Source organism: Sander lucioperca, chromosome 10 (assembly GCF_008315115.2).
Source record: "Sander lucioperca isolate FBNREF2018 chromosome 10, SLUC_FBN_1.2, whole genome shotgun sequence".
NCBI lineage: Eukaryota > Metazoa > Chordata > Actinopteri > Perciformes > Percidae > Sander > Sander lucioperca.
In genome coordinates this window covers 1,360,714-1,381,956 of record NC_050182.1, presented here as the reverse complement: position 1 = coordinate 1,381,956, position 21,243 = coordinate 1,360,714, and the positions used below count along the sequence as shown (strand labels likewise).

The window sequence follows — 21,243 nt, the reverse complement described above, 5'->3', positions numbered from 1 at the left end:
CTCCTCTCATATTCTCAGCTGATATCGTTGATGTCTTTATGTTACAATCACTGCTGGCTGCGTTGATATTTATGATCTGATATGATCTCTGCTGCTCTTTTATAAATAAGAAAACACTCGTATAATGTTATCTCGAAGCCAAGTATCTTCAGCTGTGCAGTCAATGTTCTTCCTCTGGCAATGAAACATCTGTGTGAAGTCTTTTGTTTAATATTAAACATCATCACATTTAAAGATGCACAGATGAATGGCTAAATTGTCAACTATTAAATTAATCTGCAACTATTTTGACAATCAATTTTTTAATTTGAGTAATTTTTTAATGTAAAAACAGGTAAACTTGTGTGATGTCAGCTTGTTAAATGTAAATATTGTTCTAGTGTCTTCTCTCCTCTGGGACAGGAAACTGAATATCTTTGAGATATGCCAGAGCAGGGGGGATGAGAGGGGGGAAACACCAGAGCAGGGGGAATTAGAGGGGGGAAACGCCAGAGCAGGGGGAATGAGAGGGGGAAACGCCAGAGCAGGGGGAATTAGAGGGGGGAAACACCAGAGCAGGGGGAATGAGAGGGGGAAACGCCAGAGCAGGGGGAATTAGAGGGGGGAAACGCCAGAGCAGGGGGAATTAGAGGGGGGAAACACCAGAGCAGGGGGAATGAGAGGGCGAAACGCCAGAGCAGGGGGAATGAGAAGGGGAAACGCCAGAGCAGGGGGAATGAGAGGGGGGAAACGCCAGAGCAGGGGGAATGAGAGGGGGGAAATCACCAGAGCAGGGGGAATGAGAGGGGGAAACCCCAGAGCAGGGGGAATGAGAGGGGGAAACGCCAGAGCAGGGGGAATGAGAGGGAGAAACATAGAAGAAGATATTATTTTCTAAAACCAAAATGTAGCGATGTAAATGTAGACTAAAAGACTGATGGATGCCCTCGACTGTCTGCAGGTTGATTTTATCTTTCATACGATGCGGCTGCCTGAAGATAAAACACACGTAATCCCTGTCTTCATTCAAATTTGTGTCACTGCATCAATTAAACAACATAAGTGAGCAGAAATCTATTCCTGCCACAGCACGGCCTGATGGGAGTTTGTCCCAGTGACCCTCCAAACACATCCACTTCTCTCAGAATGGTGTTGCATAGCCGGCTCCGAAGAAACTTGTTCTGGTGGAACATTTGCACCCCACAAAAGAAAACTCCACATCCAATATTAAATGAAGTTATCTGTTGACACAATACAGTACCGTGAGCTATTTAAATCAGCTGATACATTAGAGGATGGATACCCGAACCGAGCCCGGCGGGACCCGACAGTACCTGACGGGCCGTGCCGGGTTCGGACAGATATTTAGAAATGATGTTCAGGTTCTGGTCGGGCTCGGTCACATCAGCGCGATAAGGCATTGAACATTTTAAATTTAAAAAAGCTTATTATGTAGGTGCGCGCCTGTGTTAACGTGCGCTTGTTGCCCCGTGTGCGCTGATACCTCATCTGTTGACATTTCTGAATGCCTTCCTACAGTTGCTTGATAAAAGCTTGTGTCATTAGTATGACAAAATTCTGACATAAATATCTTAATGCCCGTCGGGCTCGGGTCGGGTTCAGAAAACAGAAAAATGCGGCCCGATCATGAACCTCATTGGCTCTTAACCTTGTGATGTGTGTCTATGTTGTTACTCTTGCAAGGCAAGTTCTCTCTGTCCAAGGCGAATTTCTCCTTAGAGAAGACTAATAAAGAGACTTTGACTTTACCAGTGTATCTCTGTGTCCCACCAATTAGTCCCAAAACCTCCCAGTTAGAGAGGAAATGCCCTAAATATATTCTTTGTAAATCTTAATAATCATTCCCAAAAAGAACCAAGCAAGGACTGCCTTGGTGCATGATTCAAATTTTCCTCAGAACTTTGCATTTTTCAGCGTGCAGTTTGCTAGCTCAAAGTTTTTTTGTTGTTTCCCGAAGAGAGCGGAGTTTGAGAACGACAACACGCAGAGAGAGGAAGTCAGACAATTATCCTGGAAATGAACTTCCGTTGATCCAGCCCACACCTCTCCAGATCGAAGAAACAGACAGCAGAGAGAGACGAGAGTGTCTCTACAGTCTGTATGAAGCTCTCACGGTTGTTATCGTTCACCACAAGCACTTTGATTGTTCTGTAGCCGAGCACCCGTTACCCAGAAGCCCCCAGGTGACAGCGAGCAGAGACTCTGAATGACATGAATTATTAACTCTGTTGTAGTGCTGCAGCTGTTTGTGTGTGTGTCTGTGTGTTTGTGTTTGTATGTGTGTGTGTGTGTGTGTGTGTGTGTGTGTGTGTGAGTGTCTCTGTCTCTGTCTCTGTGTGTGTTTGTGTGTGTCTGTGTGTGTGTGTGTGTGTGATTGTCTCTGTGTGTGTGGGTGTGTGTGATGATATTTTCATGAGCAGCTCTTTAATCTGCTGATGGATGTCAGCTGATTCTTCCACCACTGCACTGAGCATCTAAATATCTCCACATCTCCACCCAACTTACAGAGAAATGACTCCCGCTCTCCGTCAGGTTACAGAAGACTTGAACATTACAGATTTTTGTAGGTTTTTTTCGATTGTTGTTTTGTACAGTGTCTTGCCAAAGGACACCTCGACATGGGACTGCAGAGCCAGGGATCGAACCCCCAACCTTCCGATTGGTAGGCGACCACTTGAGCCACGGCCGCCCCACAATCTCCCTGCCAAAACAACCGGGAGCTCGCGGTGCTCTGTACCCGGCTCACAGTCACCTATTCTCGGGTAACTGAACCACCAACTACAGCTGACCTGACTTGACTGTGAAGATTAATAGACAGAGCATGTGTGACGTCACCCATTGGTTTGTGGAGATCTGCTAGGAGTCGTCGAGTTTGCCGTTACAGGCACAGCCATCGTGGTTGTGGATGTGACGATTTTAGACGAGAGGGAGGAGCGAGGGAGGAGAGAGGGAGGAGCGAGGGAGGAGAGAGGGAGGAGCGAGGGAGGAGAGAGGGAGGAGTGAGGGAGGAGAGAGGGAGGAGAGAGGGAGGAGAGTGGGAGGAGCCAAAGACTGTTGGGCGGTATCTGACTGTGACGTTAGCTGAGAGTTGGCAACGTTGCTTACACTCTACGTTATGTTACGTTACCCACTTTCTCTGGCAATCTGGATGCAACTGCTGCTGAAAGCTAGCCTACATAATACGAGGTAAAATAGCTTCGCTAGGTTTTAAATATGTCTTTGTCCCATAGTTATATTACATATAAGACCGGCAGCGGACTGTCAATCACACCATAACCACGCCCTAAAACACCCCCTGCTTTATCGTCGATTTTAAAATCAACGAGACCATAATTAAAAAAATGAACATCATTCTGTGTTGCAGAAGACTTGCTGATACAGCCAAACTGTGACAGAGGTCTGTAGCCGGCGGCAGGAAGCTCTGTATTGGGTTAATCAACTAACAACTGCTGCTCGTCGTCACAGAGCTCATAGTCTACATCCACAACGTTTCATTTCCGGGATTACTCTGGGAATTCTGGCGGATGTCCCTCATTTTCGGCCGGATGCCCGTCCCCTTCCTCTGTCTCTGTGTTGGCGTTCTAACCTCCGGCTGATTTGTGAGGACTATGGTTAACTGCTCCTCAGATCTCTGCAGGGTAAATCTAGACAGCTAGCTAGACTATCTGTCCAATCTGAGTTTTCTGTTGCACGACTAAAACTACTTTTGAACGTCCACATGTTCCACCAAAACAAGTTCCTTCCTGAGGCTATTTAGCAGAGGCACCGTGGCTCCGTCCGGACCTTAGCCCCGCCCACGATGATTGTGATTGGTTTAAAGAAATGTTGATAAACCAGAGCATGTTTTTCTAAGATATCATACCGACCCGTTCTTGAGAAAGGGTTGCCTTTCATCTCTTCACAGGAAACTAAACAAACTCACATATGGACCCACGTTATAACGCCTACGCTGGTAGTTCAGTCTCGGCCTCGGGGGTCTCCAACGACCGTAACGACAGCCAGGAGCGCTAACGAACGAAGCGGGTTCCATCTTCTTGACAACGACGCTACAGAAGTTAAACGGCTGGGTTTCCATAAGGGATGCACCGAATCCAGGATTTGGCTTCGGCTGAATATTGGGCTTTTTGACGGGGTTGGGTTAGAATTTTTTCATTAATGAGTTTACTGTGTTCATGGACTGAGGATGGGACGAGGATTCAGCAGAATCTTAACCAGTGGATTCGGTATTCGGCCGAACCCCAAACATCTGGATTCGGTGCATCCCTAGTTTCCATGCAAGTCTCTCGCATGCAAAGGCGTAGTGGACATGGGGTACATGTCCCCCACACTTTCCGTGTCGGTGCCCTCCGTCCCCCACACTTACCAAACGTCTAAGTGGATTTGAATGCACCATAAGTAGGCGATGTTCACATTACTCAGGTTGTGTCAGTTGATGGATACACTCATATAGATACAGGCTATAATACAATAATATATAATACAAATATAGGGAGAAAAACTCCTGTATGCAATAATTATCTGTGTATGTGATGGAATAGTTACATTAGAATGTGCCAGAGGCAACCAAATTTGGGCTATTACTGCCAAAAATGTATCTCTCTTTCTCACACACACACACACACACACACACACACTGACACAAATTAACACACACATCCAGACAGAGAAACACACACACACAGACACACACACAGACACACACACACACACACACACAGACACACACACACACACACACACACACACACACACACACACGTTCCAACGTCCCTGAGTATAATAGATTCAAATGTTAGCAGGTCTCCCATTGGGCCAGATGAAATGTCATTCTGTCTCCCCTCACTTTCGGCGATCACGGCTACGCCCCGGCTCGCCGAGACGAAATGTCTTCGAAGCACTTTTAATTAACCGAGTCCAGTTGACTTTAACCCTTCGCTGGATACACCTCACAATGTTTAATTAATATCAGAAGTCAGAGTCCTGAATTTTGTGGCCAAGAAATCCCCAGAATCCTGCATACAGATGGGTTATTTCAGTTCATGTGAACTCACTGACAACAGGAGAGTAGTTTGTCTTGTAACTTTAATTTTTTATCATGAGACTGTTCCTAAACTCTTTATTACTGTCAGCAGTTACTGTTGCAGCTCGGATGTTTCTGCTAGAAGACATTTTATTTAAACATGCAATCAACCAATCAGAGATCATCTCCCATTCCCTTCAAAAGCCAGGCGTGTTTGGACATTGGCGCATTGCTATTATGATGGCGGATTTAATATTTTTATTTGTAATGTTCTGCATGTGTGTGTGCTGCTGTGCGTCCCTGTGTGTGTAACAAGCATAGTGTGCGTGCGCTGTGCACAAGCCTAGGAGCATTTTACTAATGCTCTGTTAAAATAACAATGAAATGCTGCGTTATTGACTTTAGACCAGGTTTTTGTTGGTCAATGGTGCGATCACTTCCCGCTGCCTCAAGATAGCAATACGCCCAGAATGCACCTGAACACACCTCCCTGTAAGACCAGCACGCCCAGAATGCACCTGAACACACCTCCCTGTAAGACCAGCATGGGCCACAGATGGGCACAGGTGCATTTGCTATTTAAACGACGTGGGCGCTGGACGGGGAATTGACAACTGCGTCGGTCTTAAACCAGCAAAGAGACATTTGCGTCGGGCTTGGTGCTGCGCCAGGTGCAAAATAGAGCCCTCTGAGTGTTATTCATGTATTATCTGCTCTAGCTTTTCCAACGTTGTAGACACAGATATGGAGATAATAACGGTCCAAAACTTCCCCAAAAACACAAACCGACTACAAAGAGACGCGAAATGACCACAGAGACCCACAACAAAGACACAAAATGTACAGGGAAATTGCATTTGTTTACATTGAAAAACGTAACATTTTCTTGAGGAAGGACGCCTAAACCCAGCGCCAAATATGCACACCTAATTCTTGAACAAAGCCAGGGGGAAACACTAGCCTGGATGCCAGCCAAACTTAGCCCCGCCCACAACATTTGAGGTTTGAGGTTGGGAAGTTCAATCCGTTGTGGAGAAACTATGCTCGAACCAGAGCTGTTCAGACCAATGAAATTGTAAGGGCAGGCTTTATACGATGATGGACAGATGGTCAACAGTAACGTAATCAACCACGTCACCAAAGCTTGGGTTGAATATGTTTACAACAAAGATAGCTGCCGCTAGAGAATTGAGATGTGTAGATTCCGCCATTGCGTCAGTTATAAAAGATATCGACAGCGCATTCATTTTAAAAGAGGAACAGAGAACTGCGATCAAGGCATTTGTCGATCGGAAATATGTTTTTGCTCTCCTTCCTACGCGATTCGGCAAAAGTTTAACATACGCTCATACTCACATACTCCATTGCTCTGATTGGTTGTAGGTCTATCCAATTGAGTGCAGAGGCATTTTCTTTCCTGGTTCTGTTGAAACACGCCCCATAATCACAGCCCAATGGAGCGGTATCAGACTCATATTCTGACTAGAATCTGAGTATGACAACGTCAGGCTAGGAAAACACTGCATATTCCGCTCTTCTTCCTCACACCTGGTGTAACCTGAGCCGGTGGCGAGGAAGAAGAGGATATATTACGTTACGCCTCCTTGCTCTGCCGGCCGGGTTAATCAGATGAGGCGAGTGCTGCTGATGGGATAATGGAAGTAGTGGGGGGGGGGTGATAAAGGGAAGGAGAAGGTGGTGATATGATTGCACCTTCCTGACCCAGCAGAAGTGGTTTCCTGTGAGAGGCGGAGAGTTCATCATCAGTGACAATCAGACTGAGCTGAATCGCACACACAGAGGGAAGAAGGATTCAGATCCTTGACTGCAGTAAAAGTACACACAATAAAGAGCATTTCCTAATCTGTGGGCACAGTTACATTAAAGGACAATTCCGGCGCAAAATCAACCTAGGGGTTAATATCACATGTGTACTGAATCAAACGCCGTGTAACCAGTAATATAGCTCAAGCACGGCATTCGTCATTCGAGTGGTCATGACTGTTTTCCCAAAATTGCACCTTCCTGTATACCAAACGGTAAAGTCTTTATAAACTATGTTTTTAATAAACTGTACACTTACAAAGTTCTCAATGCTTCGGTTTACATGTAGGGACCTACAAATGTAATTTGCAGCCAGGGTCGTCTAGCAACTCTCTGTTGACTTGCGAGGTGGAAAAACCAAACTCTAGCCGGGCCACTCACATCGTGTGTAGAGTCGGTGGGCGGGGCTTAACATAATGACGGCAGAGTTGCGACGGTTCCGCGTGAATTCCCTGCTACTTGAAAACAAAGAAGATGGCTGCTGCTGCTGGCGAACAGAGGTCTTTGGAGTCGGCTTTGACCGCGACTCTGGAAGACTTGGAGTTCAGCTTTTCTTTGAGAAAAAAACAAAGAACGGCCCTGAAGTCATTCTTAAAAAAGGAAGATGTGTTCGGAGTTTTGCTTTGGAATTTGAAAGACAACCGTTGATCCCGCCCCTCGGATTGAGCCCTGCCAATGGTGATTTCCCAGACCCAACATCTTGACGTGGGTCTGGCTTGTCAGTAGTTGCTTGTAGTAGGGACCCTCATTATGCTACCGTGGAAGTGTTGTGCTATTTTGAGCCTTGTTAGTGGTATAGAAAGCGATTTCTTTTTACTTTTGCGTGGCCCTGATGATTAGCGTTATAAGCTAATTAGCAGTTTGCGCTAAAACTGGTCACATTCGATAAGCATGAAAACATATCCCAGAGAATGGTCGACTCGGTACACATGTGTTATTAACTCCTAGGTTCATTTTGCGCCGAAATTGTCCTTTAACTGTGCCCTCGGCTTTGTAGCTGTGTAGAAAAAACATGGATTGTAAATAGAGATTTTCTGATACCAATTTTTCCATCCCGATACCGATTCTGAAACCTGAACTTGTGCATTAGATTAGATTAGATTAGATTCAACTTTATTGTCATTGTGCAGAGTACAAGTACAAAGACAACGAAATGCAGTATCGGCCCATACAACCCGTTCTCACTCCGAACTCGTAAAATACGGACGTTTGGACGCTGTCAGCGTCTGAAGCGACGAAAAAGGCGTCCTTCAGCGTGTTTGTAGAACGTACCGGGGAAAGCAGCAGCTACACGGGGTTTAGAGAGTAGTACGTAAGGGGGAAATTCCGCGTAGGGAGGTTGGTCGGGGGGGGTGGATGGGTCAAACACAGGACTGTGGGGTGGTGATGGCGTAGTGGATATGACACATGCCTTTGGTGTGGGAGATCGGGGTTCGATTCCCACGGCGATACATCAACCAAAGACACTTAACCCCTAGTTGCTCCAGAGGCGTGCGACCTCTGATATATATAGCAATTGTAAGTCGCTTTGGATAAAAGCGTCACCTAAATGACATGTAATGTAATGTAATGACTTTCACCCAAGAGACGGGTTATTGTGTCCAGTGTGTGTCTTTAACCGTCCCGTTATTCCCGCGAGTCACGGAAACGTAAGCCCAGCCACGACCTTTCCCTAAACTCAACGTTCCCACGTGTCACGGACCTTTTCCTTAACATAACTGCGTCAAAAGGGACGCCAATAGTCCCGACCAAACGCGTTTAGTTAAAGCCACCTGACCAACTATCTGTTGTTCGGCCTGCCTCAGGGTAAACCTTTTGTGAAACATGAACAAACCCAAACAAAGATCGCAACTTAACTTACTTTCATTGTCCAGTTTGGCAGTCAGTCATAGCGGAAACAGAACATAAATAAAGTACTTTAAAGTACATTCTCTTCGGGGCTAAATTACATATTGGAGCGGTGCATAAACTCCAGTACGTTCCGATACCGATACCAGCATTTTAGGCGGTATCGGAGGAATGTCTCCAATTGTAAATCCGTGCGCTCAGTTCACAGATCTGTGGGCACAGTGCACAGTGTACGCTCACTACATTTGTGGCGGAACAACTGCCAATAACAGAAACAGTTAATCAACTTTCTTGTAACTTTTAGGCAACACACATTCAAGTTCAGTACTCTGTTTTGCTGGTCAACTTTTGTACCAATACCGCTACCTGGAACCATTTTTCACTAACAATTTATTGATCAGTATATCAGTATAAAATGTATTTTGAAATAGAAAACATTAGACTTTATAAAGGTATTGTATGGGTTGGGTTCGGATTGACTTGTCTGGACTTTGAGAAGCACTGTTCTCAGCCCTGAGAGCATTTAGTGATTTCAAATGAAAAATGCAACAATGCTGCAACTTCAGCCAGGAATCGCACTGAGTCCACTGAACTATAGGTGTGAAAGCGCCCTAAGTTGACTAAACTGAACTTGACTAAACAATCTTTAACAATCGAGCTGACAGCTTGGAAAACACTGACAAATAATCTGTTTTGTTGTGCTGATATGCGTTTATTTTTTCCCCAGTGTGTGTGGTTGTGTGTGTAAGAGATAATGCCAGATTAAATGACTCAAATGGACATAAATTGGAACATAATGTGGTAATTCTTCCACAGAACATAATCAGACTCTTCCAGTTGAATCCAAATGGTTTCCATGCAATATAATCAGAAGACAGTAATGGGTGAAATCATCTGTTGGTCTATGTTCACATTTTGTTCAGCAAACATGTTCTGGCTGTTGGTTGCATCTATTCTGATCATGACAGGAAACACTCCCATGCAATTATAAAATGTAAATCAGATATGAATTGATCACATCTAAACAGTGGAGCTGGAAGAAGTTTTCCTGTCTGTTATAATCAGTGTAGGGAGTAATAAGTAACAAAAGTAAAGCAATTACAGTAATGTATTCCTATTTGCTGTAACGCCAACATGACATCATGACTTTGTGTAAATACACACCCACTTTCTTAAGCCAAGTGGTGTGTTATCTGGACGCATTTTGAGCTATCCGCGTGTATGTCTACGCTGTATACAGCGGACGTAAACATACACGCCACGTGGCGTGTTATCGCAAGAAGAAAGCGACGGTTGAGTTTGGAAACGTGACACGCGGGACACGATCCCTGCTCTCCTGGGTGAGAGTCCTGTGTTTGACCCATCCTCCCTACCTACGCAGATTCTCGCCCTTTCATACTACTCGCTACGGCGTCAATTCACACGCAATCGCAAAGTAATGTAACTCAATGGAGGCTCAATGGCGTTGATAAACACGCTAAAAAGTGAGTATGCGTCTTGATAACACGCCAATAATGGCATACGAATTGGCGTGTCATACATACACCACTTCATGAGATCAGTCTGATAACGCAGTAGTACGCATTTACACAATTTCGGTATTATTATACCCGTTACTATCTTAGTAACGCGAGTTACAACGCATTTTAACCCAAAATTAAGTGGTGTTTTGTATTTTTAAGAACTCACCAACACCGCGAAACATTTCGGCACAGAAAATAAAGTCCGCGAGTAGTGAGTGAAGACATTAAAGAGGAGAGAGAGGGGAATGATATGCATCAAAGGGCCACAGGTCGGAATCGAACCCGGGCCCGCTGCTTTGAGGAATAAACCTCTATATAGGGCGCACACTCTACCAGGTGAGCTATCCGGGTAACCACAACACGCATTTTCTAAAGGCTCAGTCTGAATTTTCATGGAAACATTAATTGGTCAGAACAGGCAGCTGAGTGACAGTACTCAATGGAAATCACATTTGTCAGATCGACAGTACTCTAGCCCAAGGGATTGGGGTGGGGTGGGGGCGGCAATCATATTTCAGCGGGGGGGCGGTGCTACCCCGTACCCCCCTTCTAGCCCCGCCCCTGTCCGCAGCGCCCCGACCACCCAAAACGCAAGAAGCATGAATCACACATTAGTCTTCCCCTGTCTAGGTGGATCAGTGACCCAACACAGATGGCCAGATGTTGCTTATCTGGACATATTTGACTGATTCACTATCAGTGTTAATGTATATTTTGTTTTTTTCTTTGCGCTGCAGACTTCCTGTCCCGCTTCCAACCATGAGTGACATCTACGAGTCGGCGGCAAACTCGCTGGGTTTGTTCAGCAGTCCTTGTCTGACCAAAGTGGAGCTGAGGGTCACCTGCAAAGGGATCCCCGACCGGGACGCTCTGTCCAAACCCGACCCCTGCTTCGTCCTCAAGATGCAGTCCCACGGACAGTGGATGGAGGTAGGTTGGTTGTAGTTTCTGATGGATGGAGGTAGGTTGGTTGTAGTTCCTGATGGATGGAGGTAGGTTGGTTGTAGTTTCTGATGGATGGACGTAGGTTGGTTGTAGTTTCTGATGGATGGAGGTAGGTTGGTTGTAGTTCCTGATGGATGGAGGTAGGTTGGTTATAGTTTCTGACGGATGGAGGTAGGTTGGTTGTAGTTTCTGACAGATGGAGGTAGGTTGGCTGTAGTTTCTGACGGATGGAGGTAGGTTGGTTGTAGTTTCTGATGGATGGACGTAGGTTGGTTGTAGTTTCTGACGGATGGAGGTAGGTTAGTTGTCATATGTGACTGCATTTACATTTCTACGTTTTGGTTCTTCAGGTCAAATTTGACCTATTTTCAAAGTTTCAATATCAGAAATTTGGGTTTCTTTCAACCAAATTCCTTCCATACAACGCGCTAAATGTTCAGTTCACTACTTTCATTAAATTTGGGTTAATTGAGCATTGTTTCCTATAAAAACGCTGGAAAAAGCATTAAAAATTCATATTCACTTTTGACCTGGATGGACAACAAGTTCATGTTCGACGGGAAGACAACACAAGGGTTAAGGGTTTAAGAATTCAAGTTGACTTGATTTGATTGATTTTCTCTAAAGCGCCCATATTCTGCTCATTTTCAGGTTCATGATTGTAATTTGAGGTTGTATCAGAATAGGTTTATATGGTTTAATTTTCAGAAAACACCATATTTTTGTTGTACTGCACATTGCTGCAGCTCCTCTTTTCACCCTGTGTTCAGGTCTCTGTTTTAGCTACAGAGTGAGACCTCTCACTGCTGTAACATCTTTGTTGGCAGTCGCACATGCTCAGTAGCTAGGTAAGGACTACTAGCTAGAAGCTAGCGCTGCTAGCGGTTAGCCACCTCGTTATCAATGGTAAAACACTGCTACAACACACACGAGTTCACCCTAATCTACAAAATAAATTGTATAGAACTACTTCCATGTCCCTGTTCTGCAGGTATTCCACGCAAAGTTGGAAGTGCGCCCTCGTTTAGAAGAAGTCTCCTGGCTAATCCTGCCTTGTACAGGCCGAAGTTGGAGAAACAGCTAGCTGATGTGGTATTAGCTAAAGTGGTTAGCACACACCAAATGTTTCGGCCGATGATGTAGAAAGCCGTGCAGATTTTGACCAGCTCACCCAGAGACTGAAGGCAGGACACATTCAGAAACCGTATCTCACTCTAAACAGCATGGGTGGACTTTTTTCAAAGTTTGTATGTGTGTGGAAGCACCAGAGACACAAAATAACACCCCAAAGTTATTTTATAACTTATTTTTTATTTTAAACGTGTGTTTCTGATGATGTGGCGTTTTTGTAGCTGGACCCTGGCACTGGTTTGACAGACAGCCGTTATCCTCTCACAGAGAATCTGTTTACTTCACTGACAGCGGTAATAACTGTGAAAACAACACAGCATTTCCCCTCCGCCGCGGCTCGTCTCGGCAGCCATCTGGAGCCGAGCCGTTGACGTTAAATTGCTGCTCGGGTTCATTATCGCCGCGACAGATGACGACGATGACAAAGAGACTGAACCCTCCGCTGGTCTCTGTTTGCGTCTGAAGCTCGGATGAGTCCAAACACTCAGAGAGGAAACACACACAGTGAATGTGAACACACAAACATGCATCTCATTATGATGCCACTTAACTCTTCCTCTTGTTGGTACACTCACTCTTCTGTAATTTGCTGTAATTTGTGAGTTGTGTAATGTAATTTCAGAGTCAAATCTTAAGCCGGAGGAGTTGTGGGAAGGGTGACTGCCTCATTATTCTTCTGTTGCAGGAAGCGTGCAAGAGAGAAATGATTACCATTAGGTTGTGAATATTGATTTAATATTAGATGGAAGGACTATTTGCAGCACAGTTTGACGTTAAGCTGATTTAAATAGCAGTGGGCTTCATGACAGGATCATTTTAAAGGCATTCAATCTAACATAAGGAATGTAATAGATAGGGAGGAAACACATTCTCAATTCCAGCGCATCAATAATGGACTCTTGGTTAGGTGCCTTTGGCGTTTTTGTAAGTGACGCAGAAAGTCGCTTTTCGACGCTCTGGGTCGGGACTGATTTGGCGTCCTTTTTCAACGTGCAGGGTGAAACCTCTTAGTTAGGGTTAGGGAAAGATAGTGGGTGGGAGTAAAAATAACACTGCTACGTTTTGGTTTTCAAGCGTTAAGTTTCGAGACAAAAGTATCGAGACAAAAGCAGCGGTTGAGTGTGTTGATTCCAACGGGAGAAGTGATCTTTTTCACCTGAAGAGTTCACCAGATCCTCTACAGATCACAAAAATGGTAAAATGCCACCAAAGGCAAAAGCTGAAGTGAAATCGGATGAAGAATATGTGTCACTCACGCATGTAAATTAACTGATGCAGCAACAAAAGGAAATGTTTGTGGCGCTGCTTGAACAACAACATAACAACTTCAAAGGCTTTGTTAAAATCATTATGGACTCCACAAACAGCAGACTGGATGCAATAACTAAGGATCTACAGGACATAAAAACCAGCTTGCAATTTACACAAAAAGATGTGGATGACATTAAAATTGACAGCGCGAAGCAAACCGAACGCTGCAACACCATGCAGTCAGACATCTTTAAAGTTTGTGACAGTTTACTGGCTGTCACTGACAAAATGGAGTATTTGGAGGGACAATCCAGACGTAACAACCTCATTTTCGAGGGAATACAGGAGGCACCGGGAGAGACCTGGGCCGAGACGGAGGAGAAAGTGAAAAAATTATTGGCGGAGAAGCTACAGCTGCAGCGAGAGGTTGAAGTGGAGAGGGCTGACCGTACAGGGAAACCTGGAGGAGACAGAACAAGGCCAATTGTGGTGAAATTTCTGAGGAACAGAAGAACTAATCTCTGTTTAAATCTTTAATGCTGTCAGGAATGCGAGGCTTGGACCCAAAAATGCAGAGTAGAAGGATTTTATTAAACAAAAGACTTACAACATAAGGTGTCCTGAGGAAGGCAGGCAGGCACAAACGAAGATAAACCAGAAGACATGACAAGGGAAAAACAACCAGGAAGGCGCGACGCAGGGAAAGACGGGGGAAAGGAAGGACGACAATGAACCGACAAGGTTACGAGGGCTCAGGAACAGGTGAAACACATCAGGGTGGGGCAGACAATCACAAAGGCGGGAAAACACAAGGCAGGAAGTAAGACAAGACATGACAAGGGAGAAAACAGACGACAAAATAAAACAGGAAACTGAAGCCTAAAACATGCACAAGGATGAAAACAGGGTAAAACTCAACAGAGAACACAAGAGACAGTACATTATGTCATTTAGCTGACGCTTTTATCCAAAGCGACTTACAATTGCTATATATATATATATCAGAGGTCACACGCCTCTGGAGCAACTACAGGTTAAGTGTCTTGCTCAGGGACACATTGGTTGATGTATTGCAGTGGGATTCAAACCCAGGTCTCCCACACCAAAGTCATGTGACATATCCACTGCACCATCACCATCAGTAAACCACAAGGAAACGGGGAATAAACAAACCGTGACAAATGCGTTACTTTTTGATATGAATGAACGTCTGTCACATTCAAGCCAAATGAGTTGCTACAAAGCTAATTAAGACTGTCAGCTCCACACAACTCTCTCTGTATTTCTCAGTATGACTATGTTCAGAAGATTGTGGCGTCCGGTGACTTTCCCGCGCAGAAACTCGAGTGAAGATAATGACGTCTTCTGAAGAGTTCATCATGTTTTTTTAATCCTCGGTGTCCTCTTTGGTTACTAGCAAGTGTGTGGAGGGGGGGTGGTGGGGTGGGGGGGTGTGCGTGATCACGGAAGGCTTGTGTCATGTGGACGCACCGACAGTGTTGTTGTCATTAGTTAGAGTTCCTAACTAAACTATACACTGTAGCTTTAAACTAACACGCCTAAACCTCATATCTCATCAACATTCTGGTATACTGGACATAAACAGGAGGCAGCGTGGAGACTCCACCCACTGCTGGTAGTTGCCATGGTAACCTTTGTAGCTTTAAAGGCCCTGACATACCAACCCGACGGCCGACCGTCGGCAGAAAAGTCAGTCGGACTGATCATTCGGCTCCCATTGGTCCAAAAAGTGCCTCAGAACACAGCGAAGAGACGCCGACTTGAGCGTACGTTCTGCGCGTGCATAATACGTCTCCATTACAGCAGGCGGCCCTAAAAAATTAAAACCGGAAATGACAAACGCGTCACGTGGGTCTGGCTTCTCCCCGACCATAATGGCGGCTCGTTCGGAATACAATGTCGTATTTTTCAAAGATAGTTCACTGAAAACTGTGTTTCTGAAAACATTTTAAGAGAGAAATAAATTAATAATAAATTCATTTCAGATCAACAAAGGTCAGTTTAACAGATTTTCGTCAGATTTTGAGAGGCGTTCGTCACGCTCATCCCGCTCATCATTTCCGGTTAAGTGTTTAACCCTTGTGTTGACTTCGGGTCACATTGACACGTTTTAAATTTTTTTTAGAAGTTTTATATCAGAAAATATGATATGTAGAAATAAGCGCTGGAAATGTGTAGAAGAAAAATTTAAAAATGTAAAACGTTGGAAAAAGCAAAAACAAACTGTGAAAAAAAGCACACTGATTCGCTAGTCAAGGGCTAGCACTCCACCAATCAGATTGGTCATTGAGTCCGACTGCCCACTGGCCGATTCAACAAGTCAAATGAAGGCCGACGGCCCCTCAGACGGACGACGGCACGGAACACACCAAACAGACTTGAGTCACCGACCTCGCCAGACTGTCAGACGGCCGATAATGAAGTTGGTGTGTCAGCGCCTTAACTGTCAGAGAACGAGACGTTGTGACTGAAGCTGGAAGTAAATAACTCGGAGCTGAACGAGACTAAAAAGCCCCGAGAGTTGATGAGACTCCTATTCATGTTAAAATGTTCAGTTTTTGGTTTTTGTCGTGAACAATCAGAGCGGCTTCAGATCATCCATTCCCCCCCCGGTGAGATCTGCTCAGTTTCCTGATCAAAAGAAGAAGAAGTAGGAGTCTGTTTTTGATGTGACAATACCCCCCCCCCCCCCCCAGCCGCTAACGAGGAGTCGGGTTTGGTTTTAATCACGGCTGGCGCCCCTTTTTTCCTAAATCCCGCCATCGCAGGTCGTGTTTGCAGCGAATCACTCTGATGAGAGATTCCCTGAGATCAGCTGTTTGCTCTGCGAAAAAACTTCCTTCTAATTTGGTCCTAATTTACATGAAGAAAGAGAGATAATGATAGTGATGAAATGTGGAAATCCAGCTGCAGGGGAGATCAGACGAGGTCAGAGGAGCCGGAAAACATGAAGTCACACAAACAAGAGGAGAGAAAAGAATAATGGGAAGACAGAAAGAACAAAAGAAAGAAAGAAGGTATTCACTTCCTGTTACGCCAGAAACACACTGCACGCTATGGCGCCGCAAACAGCCGCTAAGCGGAGCGATTGTCATTTCGGCACCCATGTTATCCAATCCGTTCCAATCCAATCCAGTTGTCCGTTCACACCGGCTGCGATCAGGAGCGGAGCGGCCGAGCCAGACAGGTCAGCACATACAGGAAAGCTACAGCACAGCCAGAAACTTTACAAAATAAAACAAATTTCAAAATAAAACACCCAGGTTTATGGTGATTTTGGCTGTGTTGACTTCTCAGCTGAGACACACACACACACACACACACACACACACACACATACACACACTAGTATACAGAAATCATGAATTCTATGTCTTTTTTACACTGGTATGGTAGAGATATTCTCTGAGAGTTAAGGAGGGAAACGCTGTTTTTCAAAAGTGGACGTGTCCCGAGACAAAAATTGTGATCCTATTCTACATCTATGTTTTTTTTTGAAAAAAGGAATATCTTTTACTGTGTTTAAACCTCGCGTCCACACTACTACGGCGTTTCCGAGGCGCTAAAACTTTAACATTTGGAAACACTGCTGCCCTCATTTTGGTTTGAAAACTCCTGAAGTCCCATAACATAGGTACAAACTGTCTAATGTTTGTGTGTCGTGAAAAGTGTCAAAGTCTGATCCTTTATGTCGCCTTTATGTCGCCTTTTTGTCGCCTTTTTGCCTTCTGATATTTCTGTTTCTATAAGTCCCATAACATAGGTAGAAACTGTTTTTTTGTTGCCTTTTCGTCGTCTTTTTGTCACCTTTTCGTCGCCTTTTCGTCGCCTTTTCGTCGCCTTTTCGTCGCCTTTTTGTCGCCTTTTCGTCGCCTTTTTGTCGCCTTTTTGCCTTCTGATGTTTGTGTTTCTATGTCCCATAACATAGGTAGAAACTGTTTTTTCGTCGTCTTTTCGTCGCCTTTTCATCGCCTTATTGTCGCCTTTGTTGCCTTTTCATCGCCTTTTTGTCACCTTTATGTCGCGTTTTTGTCGCATTTTTGTCACCTTTTTGTCGCCTTTTTGCCTTCTGCTGTTCTGTTTCTATGTCCCATAACATAGGTAGGGTTGCTGCGTTGTCCAGCCAGAGAAACTGAGGCAAAGTGACACTAAGTTAAAGTTATTGTAAAGCCCTCAAAGATTCGGGGCTTTGGAGGAAACATTCGGGTGTGTGTTGAGGGTCAGACCTGGTTTCTGTTGCCCCACTTTACGTTTCTCGGAGTATTTTTAGACGTTTGCTCGCTGGTGGAGATGCAGATGAATAGTTTCTTCTTTCACTTGGTCGTTCGTTCTCTCCCCAGCGGTGGCCTGGTTTTATTTTGCTCGTGTAACACTTTGATCTTCTCTTTACTTTGTTTTCTTCACTTCAGCGGTTTCAGATCTGTCCTGTGTCTTTATATCAAAGTTCAGGCAGGATGACGATATGTTTCAGTAGTTCTTCCTTCATCTCAGTTGTCAAAACAGATGTGAAAAAGATCTGGATTAAAATGTCTCAGATTTGTAAAATAAAATCACATCTGGGTCTTTCATTCGTACATATCACTCTGTAATTGTGTATTCCACGTATTTATGACTGTCTGCAGCACGTTGACTGCTGCTGTATAAGAGCGTGAAGATCCTCGTAGGGAGGAGGTCGGGGGGGATGTTTGGCTCCTAAAAACACGAGGCTTTCAAGAGGGGGAGCAGAGTTCATGTCCTGGAGAAGTTAAGGAGAAAACACAAGACTTTCACCCAGGAAACAGGTGTTTATGTCCTGAAGAAGTTAAGGAGAAAACACAAGACTTTCACCCAGGAAACAGGTGTTTATGTCCTGAAGAAGTTAAGGAGAAAACACAAGACTTTCACCCAGGAAACAGGTGTTTATGTCCTGAAGAAGTTAAGGAGAAAACACAAGACTTTCACCAGGAAACAGGTGATCATGTCCTGAAGAAGTTAAGGAGAAAACACAAGACTTTCACCAGGAAACAGGTGTTTATGTCCTGAAGAATTTAAGGAGAAAACACAAGACTTTCACCCAGGAAACAGGTGTTTATGTCCTGAAGAAGTTAAGGAGAAAACACAAGACTTTCACCCAGGAAACAGGTGTTTATGTCCTGAAGAAGTTAAGGAGAAAACACAAGACTTTCACCAGGAAACAGGTGTTCATGTCCCATGTTTTAACCCAAAACCATGATTGTTTCTCTAATCTTAACAAGTCGTTTTGGTGTCTTAAGCCTGGTTACCACGGCAGGATAATTAGGCAAATTTTAGCCCCGATTCCCCCCTTCCGACAATCTTAAGGATGCTCCGATTATGGTAAAATAATGTGATCAGATATTCCTGCCGTGTGTGGTGTGTTAAGACTGCTCTCGTCTGCTCTGAAGGACGTCGGGACCGCTCCCATCTCAAATCGGGGATATCCAACATGTTGGATTGTTTTGGCCCGATTCCTCCTGGTGTGTGGTGTCCCCCGGGGACAAACGAGCACGCAGCCTGTGGACTGTGGCGTGTAGCCAATCAGAAAGAGAGGTGACAAGGTGGCGAGGAAAGCACCGGGAAACAACATCAAAACAGCCGGCGGCACGGCGCACCAGAAAGTCCGGTGGACGTCGGAGATAAGTAGAGCAAGTATAGTCCATGCTCGCGTTGTCTCCACATCTTTGACCATCGCCTTTTCTTTTGATAACGTTTTTTTTCGGTTAAAAACAAACTACAAATTATCGCCACTGCATCCTCTTCGTCTGCCATGATTGTTTACTCTGAAGTCACGTTTGATCTCGAGGGATTTTGCGAGATTTCCCGTCTGACCTGGGAATGCTCGGGAGTCAGATCGGTTCGTGTGTGATCGTTGATTTTGCCGTGTGCTGCGCACCACACACGGTATGACCAAAACTGTTAGACCCGTGATTTGTGTGGGGTCTCTCAGGATTGGAAAAATCGGCCGACAATTTTAAAATCGTCCCGTGTGAACCAGGCTTTAACCAGAACAGTTCTGTCCTATTGTCTGCAGCTCTCTTAACATCGAGGCTGACCTGGATACGTGACTTTAAAAATGTTGCAATAAGCATGAAAAAATATGAAAAAGCATCAAAAAGGAAATGTCAGAAAACCGTCAAAAAAGCGGCTAAATAGTAGAAAAAAAACCAAGTGTCAAAAAAATGTCAACAAAAAAAACAAATGGGTTGCAAATAGTCCCAAAAACGCCCCAAAAAATATCCAAAAAGGTTTAAAATAAACAGCAAAACAACGAAATAAAAGTGTCAAAAACTTTTAAAATAAGAAACACAGACGAAAACAGCTGATATGTTGCCTGTTGGGCACCAAATTGGTTACATGACATCTCACATGTATGAAAGAGACAATGTGACGAAGTCCATAAATATATTTCTAATTTCTATGAAATGTCAGCGCGAACGTGTGATTTCTGCTTTTTCTTTGTCTCCGTCAAAGATCTACTTAATGTCAGGAAACAGAAGCTGGAGCCGGCTTTAGTTAAGAATCCTCACACCTCACTGCAGATCTTCACACAACTCCCACAATCCTCTGCACACACACACACAGGGACACACACACACACACACACACAAACACAGACACACACACACACACACACACACACACACACACACACACACACACACACACAGGGACACACACACACACACACACACACACCCACCCACACACACACACACACACACACACACACACACACACACACAGGGACACAGACACAGGCGCACACACACACAGACACGCACAGACGCAAACACACACACTCGGACACACACACACACACACACATGCACAGATGCACACACACACACGAACACACACACATGCACACAGACACACACACACACACACACACACACACACACAGTATATATATATATATATATATATATATATGAATGTGCATTTAGCAGCACGCTCTATCTCTGGTGCCAAAGCTCGTTAGAGAAGTTGTTAAAAGGAGACAAAGAAACAGAGTGAGAGTGTTTAATCAACACTAAGTTTATGAATAAAAGTCCAATAGGGTCAAACTATCACAGATCTATCAGGATGATAGAAAACACTCCCTTAAGTTGTCTGTTGAAGCAGCGATTCTGACCTACAGTAGATCTTGTTTATACCATAATATATATATACCTAAAATCTGAACAAGCGAAGCTGAATATGTTGTGCTGAAGTGGAGGATTTCTGGCTCAGAGTTAAAAACCTTTGACGTTTGTGTTGTGTTGATGATGAAAGATGTGAGAAACATGTCAGCTGCTCGGATAAAAACTCCCTTTCTTCTGACGGCAGATTGAAATGTTTTCCTGAGCATCTGAAGCATCAGAGTTGTTTGAGAGACACTGAAGTCTTTCTTCCTCTAAGACCCAAAAAGTCTTTTGAAATGGGGGGAAGAATGCAGTAAAGTATCGGCATACTTCTTCCTCTTCTTCACTGGGTTGCAGGATGTCTAGAGGTCTGGATCACTTTGATTTGGATTGTATTGTTTATGTGGGTTTATTGTGAAGTGTGTAAAGCCGCACTCTAAGAGACCTGTTTCTGTCTCAGGAACGAACTCTCACGAGCTCTGGCAATGTAACGATGGTCAAGCATCAGGGGGACATTTTTCTTCCCTTTTATTTTCCTTTGAAACGTGAATCAAAACAT

At 44.5% G+C, this 21,243-nt stretch overlaps 1 protein-coding gene across 1 annotated transcript in view; it reads left to right on the top strand.

Annotated features, from left to right (window-relative positions):
• cpne4a (copine IVa) overlaps positions 1-21,243 on the top strand; it is a 98,547-nt gene that overhangs the window by 769 nt on the left and 76,535 nt on the right. Inside the window, exon 2 of the mRNA XM_031308362.2 lies at positions 10,953-11,145. Within this exon, the coding sequence (XP_031164222.1) occupies positions 10,975-11,145 (171 nt within the window). The 5' untranslated portion in view covers positions 10,953-10,974. The remainder of the gene's footprint in view (positions 1-10,952; positions 11,146-21,243) is intronic.